The 21,812-nt window shown below is 47.7% G+C and overlaps 1 protein-coding gene across 7 annotated transcripts in view; it reads left to right on the forward strand.

Moving 5' to 3' along the window:
- Positions 1-13,197: 13,197 nt before the first annotated feature.
- The window catches only part of ANK1 (ankyrin 1), a gene marked incomplete at its 5' end in the record, with an annotated part of 127,217 nt that continues 118,602 nt past the window's right edge, over positions 13,198-21,812 (forward strand). For 5 of the 7 annotated variants that reach the window (XM_082715248.1, XM_082715255.1, XM_082715238.1 and 2 more), the window contains one exon: positions 13,236-13,382. In XM_082715248.1, coding sequence (XP_082571374.1) covers positions 13,356-13,382 — 27 coding nt within the window. Of the gene's footprint in view, positions 13,383-21,812 lie in introns of all 7 variants that reach the window. The other 2 variants (XM_082715260.1, XM_082715241.1) reach the window with 2 other exon arrangements.

Genomic DNA, 21,812 nt, shown 5'->3' on the forward strand with positions numbered 1-21,812 from the left:
TCTACTATGCGCAGGCGCCGTGGGGAGCACTGGTCATACGCAATCTAGCTTGGTCCTTAGAGAAGCACCGTGAGGTGGACACTGTGGTTATCCCCACCCTGGGCAGGACCTGGGCTTGGGGCCCGGGAGGGAGGCAGTCTGAGCCACGGGGGGACTAAATCTGGGAGGGAGGTGGGGGTGGGCAGAACCGGGACCGAAGCTGGGGAGTCCCTGTGTGTGACCTTCTGAGCCTCTGGGACACATTGTTCTGGAAGGTCAAGGGGAGGCGGCCCCACTCCGTCGGGGATGTCACAAGAAGGGATCGGACACTAGATGACCTGTAAGGTCTCTTTGCACTTTGAGTTCCAAGAGCCAGTGTGAAATGAAGGACCGCAGCCGGGGTCCGCCGACAGCGGGGGTGCGGGCCATTGGAGACTCTGATCTGGCTTCGGCCGTCTCTGCGGAGGAGCCGCAGATGGCTTCCCTGTGGAGACCCAGCTTCTCTCCAGGCAGGCCGGATCCCTGACCGCAGGGAAGGGGGTGGCAAGTCTGACCTGGGCCTGAGATTTACCTTGCCAAGGAGAACCAATCAGAGCCTCCGCCTTTATACCTTCTACCCTGAAACGTTAGATTCCCTCATTATTCAGCTGAATTGTGAACATTCAGCATTTGGCAGGATGGCTGACTTCCTCCCCAAACACTGCCTAGTTTAGGAAATGCCAGACTATAAATAATCAGACCATCCGTGCCACATCTGAAGGCATAAACTGAAGATTTTAGGAGTCTAAATGCCCTCCAGGTTGCAGAATGATCCTGAGACAGAATAGTCAGCTTAAAAAATATATATATATTTGAAAGAGAGACAGAGAGAGGGCATGGGTGGGGGGAGGCATAGAGGGAGAGGGAGAGCCTCCAGCAGACACTGCTCCCCTCCCCCAGCACAGCCTGGGCCTTGATTCCAGAACCTGAATGGAAATCAGGAGTCTGGACGGGTAGCCAGCTGAGCCACCCAGGGACCCCCAGAATATTCAGCTTTAAATATCACTATCATTTGATCAGAGGTTAAGCTAGAATTTTAGGAAACCCAAAGTGAAATTCTCTCTCTCCCTCTCCCTCTCTCCGTCTCTCTCTTATCCTTCCTCCTCACCTCTAACCAACCCCCCACCACACACCACCCACCCCCATCCATCGGATACCCTGTAGGAGAATACCAGTGATCCCTTAACCCTCAACAATGTGACTGATTCATGTTCACAAAGCAGGAGACGTGGCGTGGCGCGAGCATCTAGGATTTAGCCAGAACAGATTCCAGCCTCAGTCACTAATTAGCTGTAGGACGGGCAACTCAGTATGATTTTCTGAGTTGCAGTCTCTCCCTCTGTAAAACAGCAATGATAAGAACTTCTAATAATAATAAAAATCCTGGGATCATTTTGAGTATTACACATCATAGTGTAGGTCATTATGCTTGCAAACTGCAAATTGCTCTACAAATATACATGATTACCACGATTATTGTAAGACGGAAACCTCCCGCTGGTTTGGAGGTTTTTTACGGAGGTGCGTATTTGGTGTAAATGCCATGTTTGTTTTATGGATCCTCGAAGGGTTGGGATAATTAGCTAAATAAATCTCTGCTAAGGCAGCATATGGAACGGCCGAAACAGGTGGTCTTTAACCAGCCCCACGCACAAAGAAAATACAGTATAAACTGTGAGGACTGAGGTCGCAGTGGGGATTAAGACGACTTCCCAGCTAAGGACAGTTCTTGAAAGCGTGTCACCAGGCAAGCACTGGCCCTGGATGGAGGCACACTAATGTGATCGCGTGGGTCTGGCTGTCCGTGTCAGGCTCCCAAGCAAGATGGAGACTGGCATGCAGCTGGGTCAGTATTGTGGGGTGATGATCCTACGGTAAGAAGTCCATTTTTCAAACAGTTAAAAACAAACAAACGCGCATGTCTAGCTGGGGCAGAAAACATTCTGGGGGGGAGGAAAATTGATACAACCTATCAACGCCACAAAAATGTTCACAACCTTTGACTCTAGCCGGTCTAGAAAAATATCTGGAAAGGATCCTAAAGAAATCATCACATGCAAGAGCGCAATGATATTAATTGTAACACTATTTAAATTGGCAAAAAAGGGGGGTGGGGAATCTTAAGTGTTTAGCAATAGGGGGCCGGTTAAATGAGGTCACAAACATCCGGAGGACGGAGGATGCCTTACCCTGCAGGCATTAAAAAGTAACACAGATGGGCACCTGGGTGGTTCAATTGGTTAAGCGACTACCTTTGGCTCAGGTCATGATCCCAAGGTGCTGGGATCAAGCCCCACGTTGGGCTCCTTGCTCCGCAGGGAGCCTGCTTCTCCCTCTCCCCTTGACTCTCTCCCACTGCTCATGCTCTCTCTCTCCCTCTCTCTCTCATGCTCTCTTTCAAATAAATAAATAAAATCTTAAAAAAAATAGATGACACAGAAAAGATGTGTATTTTTCTCATGTGAAAAAGCATTTTTGATGTGTTGTTAACAAAAGCAGGTTATAAAAACTCATGACTCCTGTTTTTGAAAACATATGTATGTTTGCGTATACTACGTGTGCATTTTTTAAAGTCGTTGGGATAGTCACTGGACTAATAACAGCAGCTAACATTTCCTGAGCACTGGCTTTGGGCAGGGCTCTACACCCCTGTTCCCCCAACTTCCTCCTCTCAGCAGCTCCCCTCCCCCACCGGAAGGAACATCTCTATTCTTTTCTCAGGGCAGAGGTAACTCAGGGACTGAGAGCCCTCAGTAAGGTGCCCCCAAGGTCTTGCAGCTGCTAAGTGGTAGAACCCAAGTCTGTCTGACTCCAAAGCCTGGGTACGTGACCCTGTTTCGATATAATCTTCTAGTCACAATAGTGGTTATATTCAGACAGTGAGATGATGGGCTCTTTTAACATTTTCCAAACTATCTCATTGTTTTTTTTAAAAAAAGTTTATCTTATGACAAATTCCCACTGCCTGTGTGTTTAAAGAAATAAGTATGTTCCTCCCAGTTGGATAGGAAGTCAACTTGGAGAAATCTATGCGTGGCCCAGGAGGTGAGTGGGCACCAGAGGCTACTGGCATTTGGATACTGCTGAAAAAGTCTCCAGCTTGTTGAATTGTCAGACACAGGGGAATGCATAAATTAGGTCATTTATCATTCTTGGACTATATTATCTAGAAACATGATTATTATTTCAGTTGATAATAACAAAGTGCTTTTAGATAGAACACTTATTGACATCCTTGTAAATATCCTGTGAAGCAAGCCCAGAAGGTATTTTTGTACCCATGTTACAGATGAGGAGAACTGAGGTCCAGAAAGAGTAAAGAGCTAGTCCCAGGTTCTAGATCCTGAAGTAACAAAGGCTCAGTTCAAACTGAAACCGTCTGACTCTTAGTCCAGGGCTTTTACCGTGATGAGGGGCTTTCGGGAAAAATTGTTCTGGAGTTGAAATGACCCCACTGGAGTTTGAGTGGGACTGGAGGTTGCAGGGTGGTTGGGCCGCAGAGATGTGTAAGTTGGACAGCAGATAGCCACAAAGCGCTGGGCTCACTGAGCCTCTCCAGAAGAACCCCTTTGTGTGTCTGGCTTCGGAGCAGATAGCTGGTGACCTGGGGACAGGTCCAACAGGCTCTTCCTCCAGAAAAGTAGTCTTTTCCCCGCCCTCCTCCATTCCCCTTCCCTCTTCCTTCTCCCCCACCCCACTTTCTCCAGTGCTCCCCTTTCTTCTCCTCCCCCTTATAGACACACGTGGGGAAGGGAGTTCAGTGACATAAATCTGACTCTCTTCAGCGAGGGCCCCTGGAAGACCAGTATTTCACCCTCAAATTTCAAAATAAGAGAAAGTCCTGTCCTTAGATTTCCACCTCTTTCCTCAGAATCTCTTAGAGATGATCAGAGCTGTAACTGGCACTTCCCCCACCTTGGCTGCTATTGTCCTCATGACCAAGTCTCCCCCAACCCCCACCATGGAGTGACCCGTCCTGGTACGCAGCCAGCTCTTAACTGCCATTCCAGTCAAGTTGATGAAGCCACGTCCCTGCTCTGGGATACAAGATTCCCAGTGTTGGCTTAGATGTTCAGTGAAAGGAGATGAGAGAGTGAGAAGGGGTAGGGCTATGATGACTGGGTTTTCCACCCTGGACTCCAGGGAAGCGTAAATTCAGAGAAGCTACCAGCGACCCACTGCCATTCTGGAGACAATACACTATTGTGGTTATGGGGGAACAGCTCCGAGTGAGACCTGGATTCCTTCTCTAGCTCTGTGCGTTTGGTAAGTACCTTTCCCACCTCGGTGACGTCATCACTAAAATGGCGGTTATGACCGTGGCTACCCCAGCTATTGTTGGGTTACTAAGTGGGTAATGGACATGAAGTGTTTAGACTGTGTCTGTTTTGTTTACTGTTGTGTACATGGTAACGTGCTTGGCACATAATAGTGCTTGGTGAGTATTGGAAGAAAGAGAGCTAGGGAGAGAGACAGAGAGAGGAGGAGAGTGACTGAGAAGCGGGGGAGGGAAGATGGAGGAAGGAGAGAAATAATGGGTTAATGAATGAATGAGCACATGGTAAGTGCTTAATAAATGCTATTATTATTATGGTCAAGTATTGAATTCTTCTGTCCCTCCTCTTAAAAAAATGAGAAGTCCAGGGGCGCCTGGGTGACTCCGTCAGTTAAGTGTCGACTTCTTGATTTCAGCTCAGGTCATGATCTCAAGAGTCATGAGGTCAAGCCCCACGTTGGGCTCCTCGCTCAGCAGGGAGTCTGCCTGAGATTCTCTCTCTCTCCCCCTCTCTCTGGTCTCCCCATGCTCATGCTCTCTCTCTCTCTCTCTCTCAAATAAATAAATAATTCTTTAAAAAAAGAAAAAAATGATAAGAAGTAGTTTTATTGATTTGAATTTGATGACCTTTTTCGCAAGTCTCTTGATGATGGGACTGTCCAACTAAGAGAATGGCCAAATGCGAGCATAAACAAGGGACTTCTGGGGCCAGGAAGGACCTAAAAGATCCTTTGATTGATTCATTAGCCCACCCAACTATCCAAAGTGGAGTGGGTCATGGTCTGCTACCTTAGAACACCGTCGTAGAACACCGCCTGGCGACTCTTCCTCTTTCTTGATCTCCCTCTTCTTCTTTTCACCGAGCAGTGGCAAGAGCAGGGACTCGGGGCCTCTGCTCTGCAAAATCCCTAGACTCAGTTTCCTCTTCACATTGAGGACCCAGGAGTTCCTGTCCAGTCTCTCATCCTCTGGTGCCGGGAGTCTCAGCACCAGACACTATTCGACTACCTCGGTCTGCAGTTTCAAAGGACTCAGGGAGCCACCCATTCTTTCCCCGAGCTCCCGAGGCCAAGCCTGTTCTCACCATGCTAAATGTCATTGGCCTTTCCCTCTCATTCTCTCACAGTGTAAAGAACAGGAAAAGTTCATTGATATTTGACGAGATTCACACAGCAACTAACCTTTAGAGAGGACTGCTTGCGGAGTTTTGGTGTGCTAACAAGAATGCACTCCGTTAATGGAACACATGTGAAAACAGTCCGCCTTCCCTGGCTGAGGCCAGGTCTTCAGGCATCTATCACCACCCAAACAACATATGGCAAGCCCTTGAATGCAGAAAGAGCCATGACAATTCAGCTGTCTTTTCTTAAACCAGGATTATAAACAGATTTGCCAAGTGTAGAGCAACAATCCCCTGCTTGGTAAATTTTGTTTTATTTTGGAAAATATAATTATTTTTCATGAAAATTTTATCTGTGTTAATGTAAAATGGGCTTATCATGCTATGTCTAAATGAAATAGTACACACTGGGTTTTTTTTTTTTTTTAAGATTTTATTAATTTGTTTAACAGAGAGAGAGATCACAAGTAGGCAGAGAAGTAGGTAGAGAAAGGGGGAAGCAGGTTCCCTGCGGAGCAGAGAGTCCAATGTGGGGCTCAATCCAGGACCCTGAGATCATGACCTGAGCTGAAGGCAGAGGCTTAAACCAATGAGCTACCCAGGTGCGCCACACTTGTTTTTTAAAACTCTCAGTTTTAAGTTCTAACACAGTAGATACTGAAAAATATAATATTTACAAAAAACATCTATGGGGTCCTCCATTATGTTGAGTGGGTAAAAGGGTCCTAAGAACGAAAAAGTTTGCAAACCACTACCTTAAATTTACCAGAATAAGTGGGAGTCTACCATTGGATTATTTTTTATTAACTAAGTGCTTACGACTTAAACTTTTTAAGCTTTTAATTTCTCCAACTTTTCATGGTGAAATCCTTTTTTTTAAAAAATGAGGTCACTCCTCTATTTTATGTTTTGCCTGAATGTAAGTATTTTGCAGCACTTTAGGCCAATGCTGAGTGGAACAAGATGTTTAAGAGAATGAGAGCAAAGTTTTCAGTATCTTGAATATGTTTCCCAGATTTTGATATCTTAACAAACTTGTACCCTGAATACATGTATAGCATTAAATAGAGCAAATCAGTAGTCCCCCTCCCCTGTAGTCGCTGTCTCTTTGAATTAAAACATGAGGACTAGATTTTGCAGGCAACAATGAATGCCCCTCAAAGACAAATCATTGGAGACACTAGAAGAGGAAGCAAAGCTAACCCCCAGTTCATCTATGAGTTTAGTACAGCACGGTAAGACATCAAAAGATAAGAAAAGAAAACAACTGGCCAATATCGTAGTTTTAAAATAGATTTACAGATACTTTGACACCCTTCCTTTGACAATGCCCTCATCAAGTGTGGGCTGGATTTTAGTGGTTTGGTTCTAACACATAGGAGATGGTAGAAGTTACGATGTGTGATGTCCAAATTAGGTCATTAAAACGCTTGTGGCTTCTATTGTGTTCTCTTGGATGACTCTGGGGGAAGCCAGCGGCCACACCATGAGGACACACAAGGATAGGTCCAGGAGATGAAGAATTGAAGCTTTTCACCAATAGGCATTTGAGGACTGTGGAAGTGGAATCTGCAGCCCCAGTGAAGCAGGTGGATGTCCTCAACCCTAGCTGACATCTTGACTGCAACTTCACAAAAGACTGCAATGTCATGAAAGCCAGAACACCCAGATAAGCTGGTCCTGAGCTGCTGATGTGCAGAAACTGTGATGTAAGAAATCTGCATGTATTTTAAATGCCTAAAAGTTTGGAGAAATGTGGCATGCAGCAGTACCAAATTAATACAACCAATATGATTTATGAATGCAAAAAGCCTATATAGAACCTTGCAACTCTAATTCAGTAGTGCTATACTGAAAGTACTATAGGATGGCCAAGAAGAGTCTAATTCAGGAATGCAAGGATAGTTCAGCCTTGGAAAAATCCATTAATGTGATGCAACCTCACAGAAAAGGAAAACAAAGACTTTAATTTCAACATTCATTCCTGATTAAAAACTTTTAATAAACTGAGACCAAAATCTACCCTCCTTAACTGCTAAATAGTACCCACTAAATAGCCTACACAGCTTCATACTTAATAATGGAGCTTTAAAAGCAGCCCCACTTAAGTCAGTGACTCGATAAATATGCTGATATTACTGTTTCCATTCAACAGTGTTCTGGATGTCTTAGCCAACGTAATAGGACAAGAAAAGAAACTGGGGGTACAAAAGGCACAAAAGAAATCAAAATGTCCTCAGTTGTGAGTAATGTCTGTAGAGAAAAATCAAAGAGAATTATGAACACAGACTATTAGGACTAACACAGGGGCTCAACACAACTGCTGGCTACAAGTTCAAGACACAAAATTAATAATATTCCTATATACTGCAATAACCAAACAAAAATATAATCAAATAAAAGATCTCGCTTTTTTTTTTTTTTTAAGATTTTATTTATTTATTTGACAGAGAGAAATCACAAGCAGATGGAGAGGCAGGCAGAGAGAGAGAGGGAAGCAGGCTCCCTGCTGAGCAGAGAGCCCGATGCGGGACTCGATCCCAGGACCCTGAGATCATGACCTGAGCCGAAGGCAGCGGCTTAACCCACTGAGCCACCCAGGCGCCCCCCAAAGATCTCGCTTTTAACAGCATTAAGATAACCAGGTCCCAAGAAAAAAAACCTTAAGAAAATGGGAAAGATCTTTTATGGGGAAAATTATAAAATTATAAAACATTAAAGATCTGAATGTATATACAAATATACAGTACCATGTGTATACAATTGAAAGATTTAATATCATAAAGTCGATTCTCTGGACATTGATAAATGAATTCTATGTAATTGCAATCAAAATCTCTAGGTTTTTTTTTGTGTGTGTGTGTGGCATTTTCCTAAATGTACAAGAAAAGTAAAGGGCCAAGAGAAGATCTGATACTTTCTTTTTTAACATATTCAAAACACATGCTTTTTATTTAAGTGTGAAATTGATGGACTACAAAAGAAACACTCCCAAGTCTATAATATGAACTGCCAAATAGTTTAGAACTACAGTAACCAGATATGATGATTCAGTACAAGGGCTAATATTACATTAAGATCCTAAAAATGAATTTCCTAACTTACGAATCAAAAACTAAAATCAGTTATTTCAGTGCAAGGCATAAATAGACCCCAATTCTCTTTTGTCCAGTTTTGTGTCTAAGCCAGTCTCCTGATTTTCTTTGTTGTTTTCTGTTTCCGATTTCATTGGTTTCTGATCTTTTAAATTTTTTTTCTTCTTGGGTTTATTATACTCCTCTTTTTCTACTTGTTTAAGGGGGAAAAGGTTTGATATTTTTAAAGAGGACTAAAGCAAGGAGGTAGTAAGACTTATTACAAACAATATTAAGCTTATGATAAAGTAATAGCAATAAAGACCGTGTGATATTGGAGGCGAGACAGGTGCACAGGCCAGTGGGTAGGTAATAAGAGAGAGCCCCAGGGGACACCTGTACGTGGAACCTGCGTATATGATGGAGATGGGGCCGTACTTCAATGGAGAAAGGACAGGCTGTTCAGTAAATGGTGCTAAGATAATCAAGGATCTATATGGAAAAACCAGAAATGTTAATTCACACTGCACATAAAAATAAGTCCCGTGGATCTAAAGATCTAAATATAATGATCAAAACTATGAAGTATTTGTAATACAGGAAAATGTACATATGAGCTCAGGCTAGGGAAGGAGTTCTTAAATATGACAGAAAAAGCACCAACCAGAGAGGAAATGATTGATATATTTAACTACATTAAGATGGACAAGTTCTGTTCATCAAGATAGACTATTTTATTTATTTTTAAAAATATTTTATTTATTAATTTATTTGAGACTGAGAGTGAGAGAGAGAGAGAGAAAGAGAGAGCACATGGGGGTAGGGAAAGGGACAAGCCGACTCTAGGCTGAGCTGAGCCCACTTCGGCGCTTGGATTTCCCACCACCCTGAGATCAGGACCTGAGCCTAAACCAAGAGTTGGACGCTTAACCCATTGAGCCACCCAGGTGCCCCCAAAAGATACTTTTTTTAAAAAGGAAAGAGATGAACCATGGGACCAGTACTTTCGCAGAAGATGAAAAACAAGTGGCCTGTGAGCATGTGAAAAGATGCCCAACTAATTAGGGAAATGCAAATTAAAACTGTAATGCAGTACCATTTTACACCTACGGGTTTGACAAAAGTTTAAAAGTCTGATGAGCTCAAGGAGCCACTGCGCACCCTGGTATCGGGAGTACAATCTGAAGAGCCAGGTTCAAAAACAACTCGGCATTATCCAGGCAAGCTAAAGACTCAGTTAAGTAATTCCGCTCCTGCTGGTGTTCACACTAGACAAGTCTAGCAATGATCGCATAAGAAGCCTCATAGCGATAATGTTTTAAAAGTAAAAAGCTGAACACAGCTCAGATTCCATTAGCAGTAAAATGGATAAATAATTTGTGGTGTTTGCATACAATGGAGTAGCGTACAGCGGTGAAAATTAATAGATGACTCCTGGCTGAATCTCAGAAACATCATGTTGCATTAAAATGCAAATAAGCTGGTGCCTGGGTGGCTCAGTCGTTAAGCGTCTGCCTTGGGCTCAGGTCATGATCCCAGGGTCCTGGGATCGAGCCGGCATCGGGCTTCCTGCTTGGCTGGGCGTCTGCTTCTCCCTCTCCCATTCTCCCTGCTTGTGTTCCCTCTCTTGCTGTCTCTCTCTGTGTCAAATAAATGAATAAAATCTTTAAAAAAAATGCAAATAAGCTGAAGAGTCTGTCCAGTGTAACTCCACTTACTCAAAGTTAGGAAAACATGCAAAGCTGAACAATACCTACACAAGGGGTAAAACTATAAAGAGAAGCAAAGGAATGACAGATGCAAAGTTTAGGAGGGTGTTTGCATCTGTCTGGGGAGGGTGGGGACAAGAGGTAGAAGGAATCGGATGAAAGACTATATGCACTGCCTTCCATTTTCAAATGTTTTTCAATGAGGAGGTCTTATTACTTTTATGAAACACCTATTAAACACTTTTTCTATTGACTTATTTATCATCTTTGAAAAATAGAACCTGAAACAAGAGAACTTGAAATGTTCAACAGTTGTTGAATTCCGTGCTTATCACTCCTGGAATGAAAAAGTTCCTATTAAGGAAAATCAATTAATGGATAATTAATTAATACTAACATATTAATATAAATTAATATTAAAGAAAATGGATTGGCTAACTGTGAACAAATTAAAGCAGCGATCCCCAAGCAAAGTGACCGAGTTGGCCTCCAGACCCTAGATCCAGACTGCCTGGGCTGGAAACTCTCTGCCTGTTAAGTCGGTTTTCAATCACTTCATTCCTCAGTTTCCTCATCTGTAAACTGGGCCTAATGAGAGGGAATCCCTCACAGGGAAATTATAAGGATTGTATGAGTGAATGTCAAGTGCTCAGAACAGCCCCTACCACACAGTGAGCACTGGGTATGAGCCTATTTGTAAACAAATAAATCAAACCAAGAGCAGAGGAGCTTGAGAAGCACCAGGGTGGAAGGGAGCGGAATTTCAAGGCATCCTCTCAATCCCGAGATGGCCTGGGCCTGCACTTTGCACACTGGGACGGCTTTGCGCCTCCCTTTTAGAGGTTAAGAAAAGAGAAAGGTATTTTGTGGCAGATCTGCTGACAAGAGAGTGCTAAATACCACTTCAGCCCGCATGACCCATCTCTAGCCTGACTGTCCCAGGAGCCCTGCTCCAGGTAGGAATTCAGGGATCTCAAGCTCATCGTGGGTCCAGTTATTCGAGACCCAGAGGCTTGCATGTGGTCCCGTTCCCTTTAGCCTGGTTGTTTGGTTGACTCCACATGTGCCCGGCCATTTCCCTGACTCTGTGTATCCGTGGGAGAGGAGCCTCGCATTGCCAAGGGGAGGGTACCCCCTTCTGGGGTAAAGTTCTGAGGCGCCCTGATTCCCAGAGCTCAGCTGCCAGCCTAGGGCTCAGGGACCTGGGAGGCACTGTCTTGCCGCAGGAAGCACCACACAAGGACCTCACACAAAGAACCAAGCCTGCCTGACGTCCACCCTCGCCTAAGATTTGAGAGGAGTTTCTACTCTCAGGGCCTTCTCTAAATTGTGTTATGTGCCATGTTTCCCTGCTGACATTTTCTCCTTCAGAGCCTGGAATCTAGTCTCTCCTCTTCCCTGGATGGTGAAATGGCTTCTTGTTCTTATCACACTGCTGGTGACAGCCATGGACCCATTCCAGAAACCTTTACTGAGCGCTTGCTATGTACCAATTCCCCTACAGTTGACTCCAAAGTCGCTCCTGCACGCGAGGGGGGTACAGGCTGGCGGGACTCTGTCACCAGCTAGCCTAGCCCAGTGGTTGTTGCTAAGGAAGACCATTTGTCCTGTGGCAGAGTTGTTGGGGACCTGCTTTTACATCTTTTAGGCTTCTGGGCCCCTTAAAAAAAAAAAGCCATTGTTTGGAATCATATGCTTCAATAGACATCTGTGTGGACTTGTGTGGTAATGATTGTGTTATTACTCGTCGAGGTGTGGCCTAGAACCTGCTTTTGCCCTCGCCAGACCATGACAGGTGCTGGTCTGCTTGGAAGTGGCCTTGGCCTCCACTGGGGGGCTTTCCAGCTGCTGTGGAAAACAGAGGGCCACAGAGCGGCCCTCGGTGGCGTTTTCCACAACAGCTGTGCCTTCACAGCAGGACCCGTTTGGATCTGCAGAAAAGCTCCAAAGCCAGATGGCTGCCTGTCAGGGGACCTGGACCAGTCTCAGGCTAGCCGCAGGCTGAGAGGCACGTGAGCAAGGTGAGAGGGACCCTTCCCAGGCAGGACTCCCGCAGCGGGGTCTGTGCACCTCTGGAAAGAAAAGGGAGGATACATGGCATGGAAGCAGCAGCTCCATCTAGGTGACGCCACTTCCAGGAAGCCCCAGGGAGCCTGCCTGGTCCCAGGGAGTCCTTGGGTTCTTACAGTTCAGCTCCTTTGGGTCATCGGTCCTCTCTGCCAGGCACCAACTGGTACTCCAGGGGCGCAGTGTTCTCACCGGATAAAGCCACTCAGGGCAGATGGGCCCCATCCCCCTGTAGGAGGCACAGATGCCCAGAAAGAAGGCTTCCCAAGGCAAGCCAGCAACAGCTCTGCCAGGACTGGCCCAGCCGGGGCTCTGTGGGCAGCCCCCACCTCCTGGCCGCGGTGGGGTGGGGAGCTGCCCGGGTCCCCCTTCCCTCCTGGTCGCTGTTTGTGGTGACTCACCTCTGGTTCCCAGGAACGCTGTTATTTTTGGCCCCGATGTTATTAAGGTTGTGCCCAGATTCCCTGCAAATCAGCAATTAAGGAACACGGCCCCCTCTTTTCCCCCCTTGCCCCTCCCCCTCGCCGTGAAAGCATGTGAACACCAGGGCTGGGGAGCCCAGAAGGCCAGCGGCTCCCCCACAGTCCTCTGCCCATGCAAGGCCGGCTGCCCCCACGGGGGGCGGGGGGCTTCTCCTCCTCCTGCAGCCTCCTCTGGGCAGCCCCGCCACTGCAAGACCCCCGCACCCCAAACCCGCCGTGGGCCGGCCGACGGGGAGAGGCGGCAGGCGGGCTCTCCCTCGCCTCCCTGCGGCGCAGCTGGGTGAGGGGCTGGCCCGCCGGGCTCACGGCCCCCGTGGGGGCTCTCTGCAGGGGCCGCGCCGGCCGCGGCCTGGGGAGCGGGAGCCGGCCGGGGCGCTGCTGTAATCTGCCAGCCCCAGGCGGGCGCCTCCCCTCCGCCCGCGCGCTGAGCCCCCGGGCCGCCCGATAGCGCGCCTCTGCCGCCGATAAGGCCGTCGGAGGGCCGCGCGCCGCGACCGCCCGCCTCCAGACGGCCTCCCGCCCCGCACAGGCGCGGCGCGCCCCGCAGCCCCAGCTGCTCCCACAGCGGACCGCGACGGACCCCCGGCGGGATCCTGGTTAGGGACCGGCATGCCCTTCCCGAGGGGCTTCCTCAAAGTGAGTGCTGGAGCAGGTGCTCGGGAGGGACGGGTGGAGCTCGGGAAGGGGGCCGGCGAGGGAGCGGAGCGGGCTGCGTGCTCGCCTGCGGGGGGGCCCCCACCCGCGCCCTGCGCTCCAGGCTTTAGAGCAGCGTCAGCGCTCAGTCGCTTGGTCTTGGTCGCTGAAGGTGGCAGGTGGCCTCTGCTTGTGTGTTTTACAGCCCGAGATTTGCTGTCAGACTGAGTTCCACCTCCCTGGTTCCCTGAATGTTGTCTTGTCCTGCATTAGGGGTTGGGAAGAAGGATCTCTGGATTCTGGTCCTTCTTTGGTCTATTGAGATTCTAGAAGCTTCCCTTTGAGTCTGCAGAGCAGTGTCTATTTCAGTTGTGTTTTCACAGGCCAGTGGCCCTGGAGGAGAATAAGGACACGTGGGAATTTGGGCTGCTCTAACAGGGGGCCTGGGTCAGCCTCATTCGGAAGGGGGGCTTGCCTGTGTCCTCAATGACCCACAAAATTCAGTTACCTCATCGTGGCGCCTTCCCTGTTCTTGAAGCACTGAACTTTGGATTTACGCTGCTAACTTTCTAGATGGGGAAAAGTCTAAGAACGAGGGGCAAAAGCTCCAGAGCGGCTCTGGCAGCTGGGGTCTGATGGAAGTTAAGTGGCAATGGAGCGTTACAGAGGGCCGCCCTTTCCCACCCCCAATTCTCCTGTGATGATGGGACGTGTCACCATCTAGCAGCAACGCTGCTCGATTGTTTTTACGTGTCCTGTGTCAGGGTGTGGTTGTTGGTCTGGGTGGGGGATTCAGAGGCCAGGGGTGGACCCCAGGCCACATGCTCAGAGGGACCCTAGTGTAGTCACCTGGGAAAGCATCGAGCTGTCTAACCTGTGTAGACGTGTGTGGGTACAAGGGAAACCACATGAAGTGGGGATTTCTTTCTAGCAGTTTCACATCTTCACAAATTGTCTTCCTGGTGATTGATTTTCTTCCCCGGGAAGGGGAGGGACTGTGCAGGAACCTCAGGACTCTGGCTTTGAGCCTCACGGGCAGCAAGCAGGAGCCAGCTTATGTACACTTGAGGCTTTTCCTTTCACTGACCAGGCAACCTGAGGCCACCGTTGGAAAGGGAGTCTTGGAGGCTGTTCCTGACAGAACTCAGAGCTTGGGGAGGGGACATGAATGGCACAGCAGGCACAAGACCCAAGACAAGACGTATTATAGGAATAAGGAATGGGTATGACAAATGTTTAAAATGAGCGTGATGACTTTCATCACCCAAATAGCCTAGGGAAAGCCTTATTTTTTTCTGGCTACTGGGTCTGTTGTGCAGCTGAAGATGAAAACAGTAGAAAAGGAAGCATAGCATGGAAGGTTGTTTTGTTTTTGTTTTTTAAGATTTTATTTATTTACTTGAGAGAGAGACACACAGTGAGAGAGAGAACACAAGCTGGGGGAGTGGGAGAGGGAGAAGCAGGTTTCCTGCTGAGCAGGGAGCCTGATATGGGGCTCAATCCCAGGACCCCAGGATCATGACCAGAGCTGAAGTCAGATGCTTAAGGACCGAGTCACCCAGATGCCCTGGAAGGTTGTTTTTTATAAGCAGGGTCGTATCAACTCAGCCGACCCTAGACTTCAGGGGCCAGTTACAATTAGTTTCTAAAACCCAGGTTGTCACCCCTTCCTCCCAAATAATTTGGCCAATGTCTTTGAAAAATCAGCTGACTTATTTTGAATTTAAGCAAAGGGAAGCCTATTGAGAAAGGCTGTTTGTTGTTGTTGTTGTTACTGTTGCCAAAAAAATTAAAGAAAGTAAATAAGACAATTGGGTGCCTTCTAAAGGTAAAGACACTGAAAATCTTTGTCCTCAAGGTCTGTTCAACATTTAATAAACATTCATCGTGTCTTCTGTTGTAGGCACTGGAAATACAGGCAGGGGAGGGAACAGAGCAGGAGCAAATCCCTGCCCTTTGGAGTTTACACTCCAGCAGGGCAAGGAGACAGAGCGGAAACAAATGAACACTCCTTTGCTGAAAGATGAGAAGTGCAGGGTCAGGGAACATGCAAGGGGGTTAGGAAGCCTGGGAAATTCGCAGTGTCAATGAGATGCTCCCAGAGAGTCTCCGTGAAGTTCACTTTGGCTGCTGTGTTTCAAACTTAGATTCCATGAGACCGTTCGTAAGGATTACAATTTGATGTCAAGAATCTTAAATGTTAGACTTTGTCGATGTCGAGAAGCTACAGATTTTTCAGTTATGTTCTCACTGTTGAGATGGATTACCTGTAGAATCCAAGAGAATTCATGATATTTGGGAGAGCAATTATCTGAATCAGGTTCTCAGGGTATTGAATTGGAGGCCTTTCTTTCTGGCTGGCCCACTTGGTTCGATGACATTTTAATCAGGACTCTACTGTTTGTGTGGCTAGCATTTCTAATGTCAAACTGCTGATGATTGTATTTATCCATTATGATTTTGGGGGGAAACTTGGGCACTGATGACTTTGGTTAGCAGCATTCTTAAAAAAAAAAAAATATATATATATATATATTGGTTTTCGTACCTCCCTTAAGAAAAAAAAAAAAAAATTGAGAAAAGACTTGAAGGAGGTGAGAGAGAGAGAGCCATGCACAACTTTGGAGGAAATAGCACATACAGAGGTCCTGAGGCCCATGATAGTAGTGGGAAGAACCAGGAGATGAGTGTGGCTGGGGCAGAGTCTGAAGGGGTGAGGTCAGAGAGGTGGTCGGAGGGAGAGTGGGGAGGGGGCAAGGGTACAGAACATCTAGGCTCTTGTATACCATTGTAAGAATGTTATTTTTACCCTGGGAGACACAAGAAGCATTACACGATTTTGGGATTAGACACATGGTATCATTTGACTTCTTCCTCTGTCTCTGACTTCCTAATGCCTTTGAAACCAAACCCCAGGAGGGGGCAACCAAATAGAACCACCTACCAGACTGTGGCCACGCAGTTATTTCCTGACCTCTCGTGCATTTGTTCTTAGCCCCCTTTTTTTTTTCCTTTGAGATACACAGGGCTGGTTGTTGACCTAGTTCTGCATGATCTACTTCATGGCCCTGCCCGGATATTGATAATCCCCTCTTCCCTTCCACTCTCCAATTTAATGAGAAAATAAATAGCGCCCCAGATGCTCTTTACTTAAAAAATTGTCATGGGTAAGATAAGACGAAAACAGAAGCCACTCTAAAATCCCAACTCGTATGCAGTAAAGAAATGGGTAATCACAGCCGGTGATCCTTTGCGGCTTCCTCTGGACCTCCACACGGATAAAGCGGACCGTGGTTCTGGAACAGGAGCTCTCAGCAGAGCTCATCGAGTGTAAGCCTGTGACAGTAGCGTTGCCACAAAGGGGGAGACTTGGATTTGCTCTTAGTTTTTAAAATGTACAAATGGACTTCCTCCAGGGCCTCTCACCCTTCAGGACCCCTCCTTTACACACCACCGTGATGGTTTTGTAGAAAGGCAAATCTCAATGCGGCAGTCCTCTGCTTCGAAACGTCAGTGGCTTGGGGGCGCCTGGGTGGCTCAGTGGGTTGAGCAACTGACTTGATTTCAGTTCAGGGCATGATCTCAGGGTTGTGAGATCCAGGCCTTCGTGCAATTCAGACTCGGTTCCCAGCAGGGAGTCGCCTGGAGACTCTCCTTCTCCTTCTGCCCCAACCCCTGTTTGCAAGCTGTCTCTGTCTGTAAAATAAATACATAAATCGAATCTTCATCGGCTTCACATTCCTTCGCATGGAATCCAGACTCCTTAACAAGACCCTCCATCTTCCCCGTCCTGCTTCCTACCCCTTGGCCCCATGAGGATTGCTTCGGGCACACCCAACAGGCCGCACTTGGACATTTTTATACTGTATTTGTGAGTTTCACCTGGGAGGCGGTGTGCTTGCCTTGTTCACTGTTGTATCCTGGGCATGTCGCACAGTGCCCGGCAAGTAGCATGAGGTGTTCGTGAAAGTTGGTTGCATTCATGAATGAGCAGCACACTCCTTGTAGAAGCACCTCAGCACCGGTTCCTGCTCACTAGTTTGGTCACAAACCTGTAATCAAAAATTGCCCTAGGGCGCCTGGGTGGCTCAGTGGGTTAAGCCGCTGCCTTCGGCTCAGGTCATGATCTCAGGGTCCTGGGATCGAGTCCCGCATCGGGCTCTCTGCTCAGCAGGGAGCCTGCTTCCCTCTCTCTCTCTCTGCCTGCCTCTCCATCTACTTGTGATTTCTCTCTGTCAAATGAATAAATAAAAATCTTAAAGAAAAAAAAAAATTGCCCTACTGGTTTCCATGTTGACCTTTAAGATATTCTGCTGCTGGGAATTTTAAAAAAACTCACAAGATAGTTTCTCCTTCCTTGGCACTCCCCTTGCGCTTTCTTGGAACCTTCCTTTAGAGCCTTCTCATTGTCTCTTTCTTTACACTTATTTACACGTCGCTCATCTCCCCCAAGCCGGGGGTGGCTGGAGCTGACTCACGTTTGAGTCATTTCTCCTATTTTCCCTGGCATCAACCACGGTCTTGAACGTGGGGTGCATTGTCCGAACCAGGCGCATTGACCTGAGTGTTAAGAATATGTTGGGTCATTGATTTGGAAAATAAATCAACAGGCCCTGTGGGGGAGTCGACTGTCACAGGCTAATGGCCCAGCTGGCCGAGCGATTGGCCCAGGGTGGACCGAGGCCTGTGTGACTCTGCTCAGGGCACATTCAAAGTTTGTCATCGTTGTCTCTGACAGGCAGCGACAACCAATTAGAGATCTGGTGAGAAAGAGAATTGTTTCCTTCCCTGCCTCCCGCTCACCCCTAACCACACCGTCCCTCTGCGGCGGGCTTTCTGAGTAGAGGCTGATTTATCTCCTGAATTTGCTGTCACCGCACAGGAAGGAAGGCACAGTCAGGGCGGAAGCCATCCCGCTCGCGCCACTCCTGCGCCTGGCCAGCGGGTGGCTGAAATCAGCGAGGAGTGGAAGGTGGCGGGATGGAGGCAGCCTGCAGTGCCAGAGGGAGAACTTACCGAAGGGCGGACCAAGAACAACAAAATCAGCAAAGCACCCCTGCGCTCCTACCCAGGGGCTGGAACCTGGGCTCCCTCCTGAGAGAGCTGTGGCCACCAGTTGTCACTAGGAGACAGAGGAGGAAGGCGGGGAAACCTGTCTGGCCTTGCCCGGGACGATATATCGGTCAGGAAACTGCTCTGCCCTTTCCAGGAGTGGATTCTGTAAGAGACAGTACCTGGTTTCAATTTCTTTTGGGAAGCTAGTGCCTAGAAAAGCTGAAAAGAAGCTGGCATCGGTCCAGTCCTGTTCTCTGACCGCAGGCCATTGATCAAGGGTAATGATGATTTGCAGACAACGGAACTGATTCCAGCTACTCAGAGAAGCCTTTCTGGGCCGCACTCCCTTGCCCACTCTGGCAAGCTCTCCTTCCGGGGGGTGGGGTGGGGGGGGGGTCATGGTGTATACCGTGGCTTTCCTTTTCTCCAAGGGTAGGGAGGGGCTGGGGGTGTGTCACCGGCAAGTCCCACCTTGGGGCTGGCTAATACTTCTGTCTAGCGGTGTGATTCCAGGGTTCCAGGAGAATCCCCATCCTCCACAACGATCCCCCTGGGTCCGAGGTGAAGCCTGAAGTTACACCATTCGAGATTATTCTTCAGGTTCTTAAAGGGGTTTTGATCTCTAAACATCTCCTATTAAGTGCATACATTTAAGCCTTTATAATAGGATCTTGAATTGTGCAGATGCAAAGAAATAATTCTTACTTGCATGGGATTAGTTGAGGATTTAGGCAAAAGCAAGGAGTGGGATATAGGGCAGGTCCATGGAATAGGGGCATGGGGTGCGGTGAGGAAGGAAGGAAAAGCGCGCTCTCTTGCCTAGGTCAGTGCCTGGGCCTCGGGTTCTTTCCTAGCTATTTGTCCCAAGATCTGGATCCCAGGCCATCTCCCTGTCGCAGTGTGGGCTGTGCACGTCGATGAGCAATGCTGGGTTGAAGTGGCAACAGGAACTGGAGTTGGAGTCGCTGGACTGAGAATACCTGGTGCACAGGCCATCCTGGCCATGGGGTCAGCCCGGGAGCTGGCCGGGCTTCTCGTCTCCATTGCCAGGGTTGATACGACTGTGCTCTTCCTTTGCAAACACTGTGTGGAACTGGCCAGGCCCTTGGGCTCTCCCAGTGATAGAAATCGACAAGAGGCCAAAGGGGAGTTCCAGGCAAGGCTTTATTGGGGTCTGTGCTTGAGCAGAAGGGAGGCAACACAGTGTCCTCAGGCTGCCTCTCCGAAGCAAGGTCGGGAAGAGTTTCTTTTTTTTTTTTTTAATATTTTGTTTATTTATTTGACAGACGGAGATCACAAGCAGGCAGAGAGGCAGGCAGAGAGAGAGGAGGAAGCAGGCTCCCCACTGAGCAGAGAGCCCGACGCGGGACTCGATCTCAGGACCCTGGGATCAGACCCGAGCTGAAGGCAGAGGCCTTAACCCACTGAGCCACCCAGGTGCCCCTCGGGAAGAGTTTCTTAAAGAAACTTAGGTGGGAGATGCACCTGAGTGGCTCATTCAGTTGGGCATCTGACTCTTCGTTTCAGCTCAGGTCATGGTCTCATGCCTCGTGAGATCTAGCCCTACACTGGACCCACGCTCAGCAGGGAGTCTGCCTGAGGCTTCTCTCCCCCTTCCTCCCTCCTACTCACACTAACACTCTCTTGCACGCTGTCTCTAAAATGGATAAATAAATAAAGGATGGGGCGCCTGGGTGGCTCAGTGTTAAAGCCTCTGCCTTCGGCTCGGGTCATGTCTCAGGGTCCTGGAATCGAGTCCCACATCGGGCTCTCTGCTCAGCAGGGAGCCTGCTTCCTCCTCTCTCTTTGCCTGTCTCTCTGCCTGCTTGTGATCTCTGTCTGTCAAATAAATAAATAAAATCTTTAAATAGATAAATAAATAAATAAATAAAGGATAAATATATATATATATATTTTTTTTAAAGAAACCTAGCAGGGGAAAGGACAATGTTTAAGCAGGTAGAGGTGAGGTTTTTCTTGGCGCTTATGTACCTTAGAGATCATGCTTTTCCATACATTGCACATCTCATTAGCATGTGAAATCCCCACACCTGCGCATGATTTTTAGCATTTAAGCGAGGGAAAGGTCACTGGAAGGTAGATCTGCGTCACTGTGCAGGTCTGCTGCAGACTGCTTTGGTCTGGATCTCACTAGTTCTTTCAGGCGGCTGGCTCCCTCCTTTACGTTGATGTCCTGTTTTCTGCGTTCCTGTAAGACATATTGCTCAAGAAACACAAACTCAGGAGTTTTTTTTTTTTAGGAATTTTTTTCCTTTATGGTACAGTCACATTTCATTAGGGTTTTGAAACAGGCCTCGAGTCCTGTCCCTATTCTGTCTCAGAATAATATAGTTTTTATTATTATTATAATAGAATAATTATATAATACTAATATAACAGAGGCCGAGCAGTGAATTAACTGGTCCAAGTCCCACGGCTAGATTGCCGACTTCTGTCTGTCCCCTGACTCTCTACAGATGGGTGCTGGCGGGTGTGTGTCTTCCTCACATCAAGGACGAGTCACACGGAAATTATTATTCTGTTTGCCTGTCTCCCCACTAGTCTGCCTTCTGTGTGGTGTGGGTAAACTCACCCAGACAACACTGCAGGCCTGTTGGCTCTGCAGCCAGACCCCCACCCTGGGTTTGAGTCCCTGCTCCGCTACTTCCTACCTGGTGCCCTTGGGCCAGCTGTAGACCCTCCCCACACTCCGCTTCCCCACCTATAAACTGGAGACAATAGCAGATGTCCTAGGGTTTGGGGAGGAGTGCAAGAGATAGAGCCTGGCATATTAGGGAATATTATATATATATACATATATATCTATAATGTATGTATTATGTTATATATGCTATATGTATTTGTTATATATCATAATAATATATAGTAATATATATGTGTGTGTGTATATATACACCACACACACACACATACACACACATAGGAATCAAGTTCTTCTGTGGATCAATAGCTCTCAACATGCTAAGAACTTTGGAAATTTAAAAAATACCTTCGTACTTTCAACATAACTTCAATTCAGGTCAACAGAGTTTACTGAGTAGGAAACAAAGGTAATGACCCTCAGGCAAGGGTGAGTGCTCATTAGTGGGAGGCTGGAGTGCGGAAGAATTAATTCTGCTTGTCAGTTGAACAAGGCGTTTGTCACGGAAACTTCGTGGAGGAGGAGAAGAATTGGTCGCATTTCACGAAGCAGGGGTTGGGAGGTTGCCGGCGGCGGAGACAGCATGAGCCAAACATGGAGGACGCAGAAGTGCCCTGTGTGTCGGGAAGGGCGCGTGGTGCAGGCGTTCAGGGACAGGTGGGTGGTGGGAGAGGACTGTGAAGAGGTGGACAGAGGCTAGGCTGTGAGGTTTCTAG

The sequence above is a fragment of the Mustela nivalis genome (genome assembly GCF_964662115.1).
Source record: "Mustela nivalis genome assembly, chromosome: 20".
Lineage (NCBI taxonomy): Eukaryota > Metazoa > Chordata > Mammalia > Carnivora > Mustelidae > Mustela > Mustela nivalis.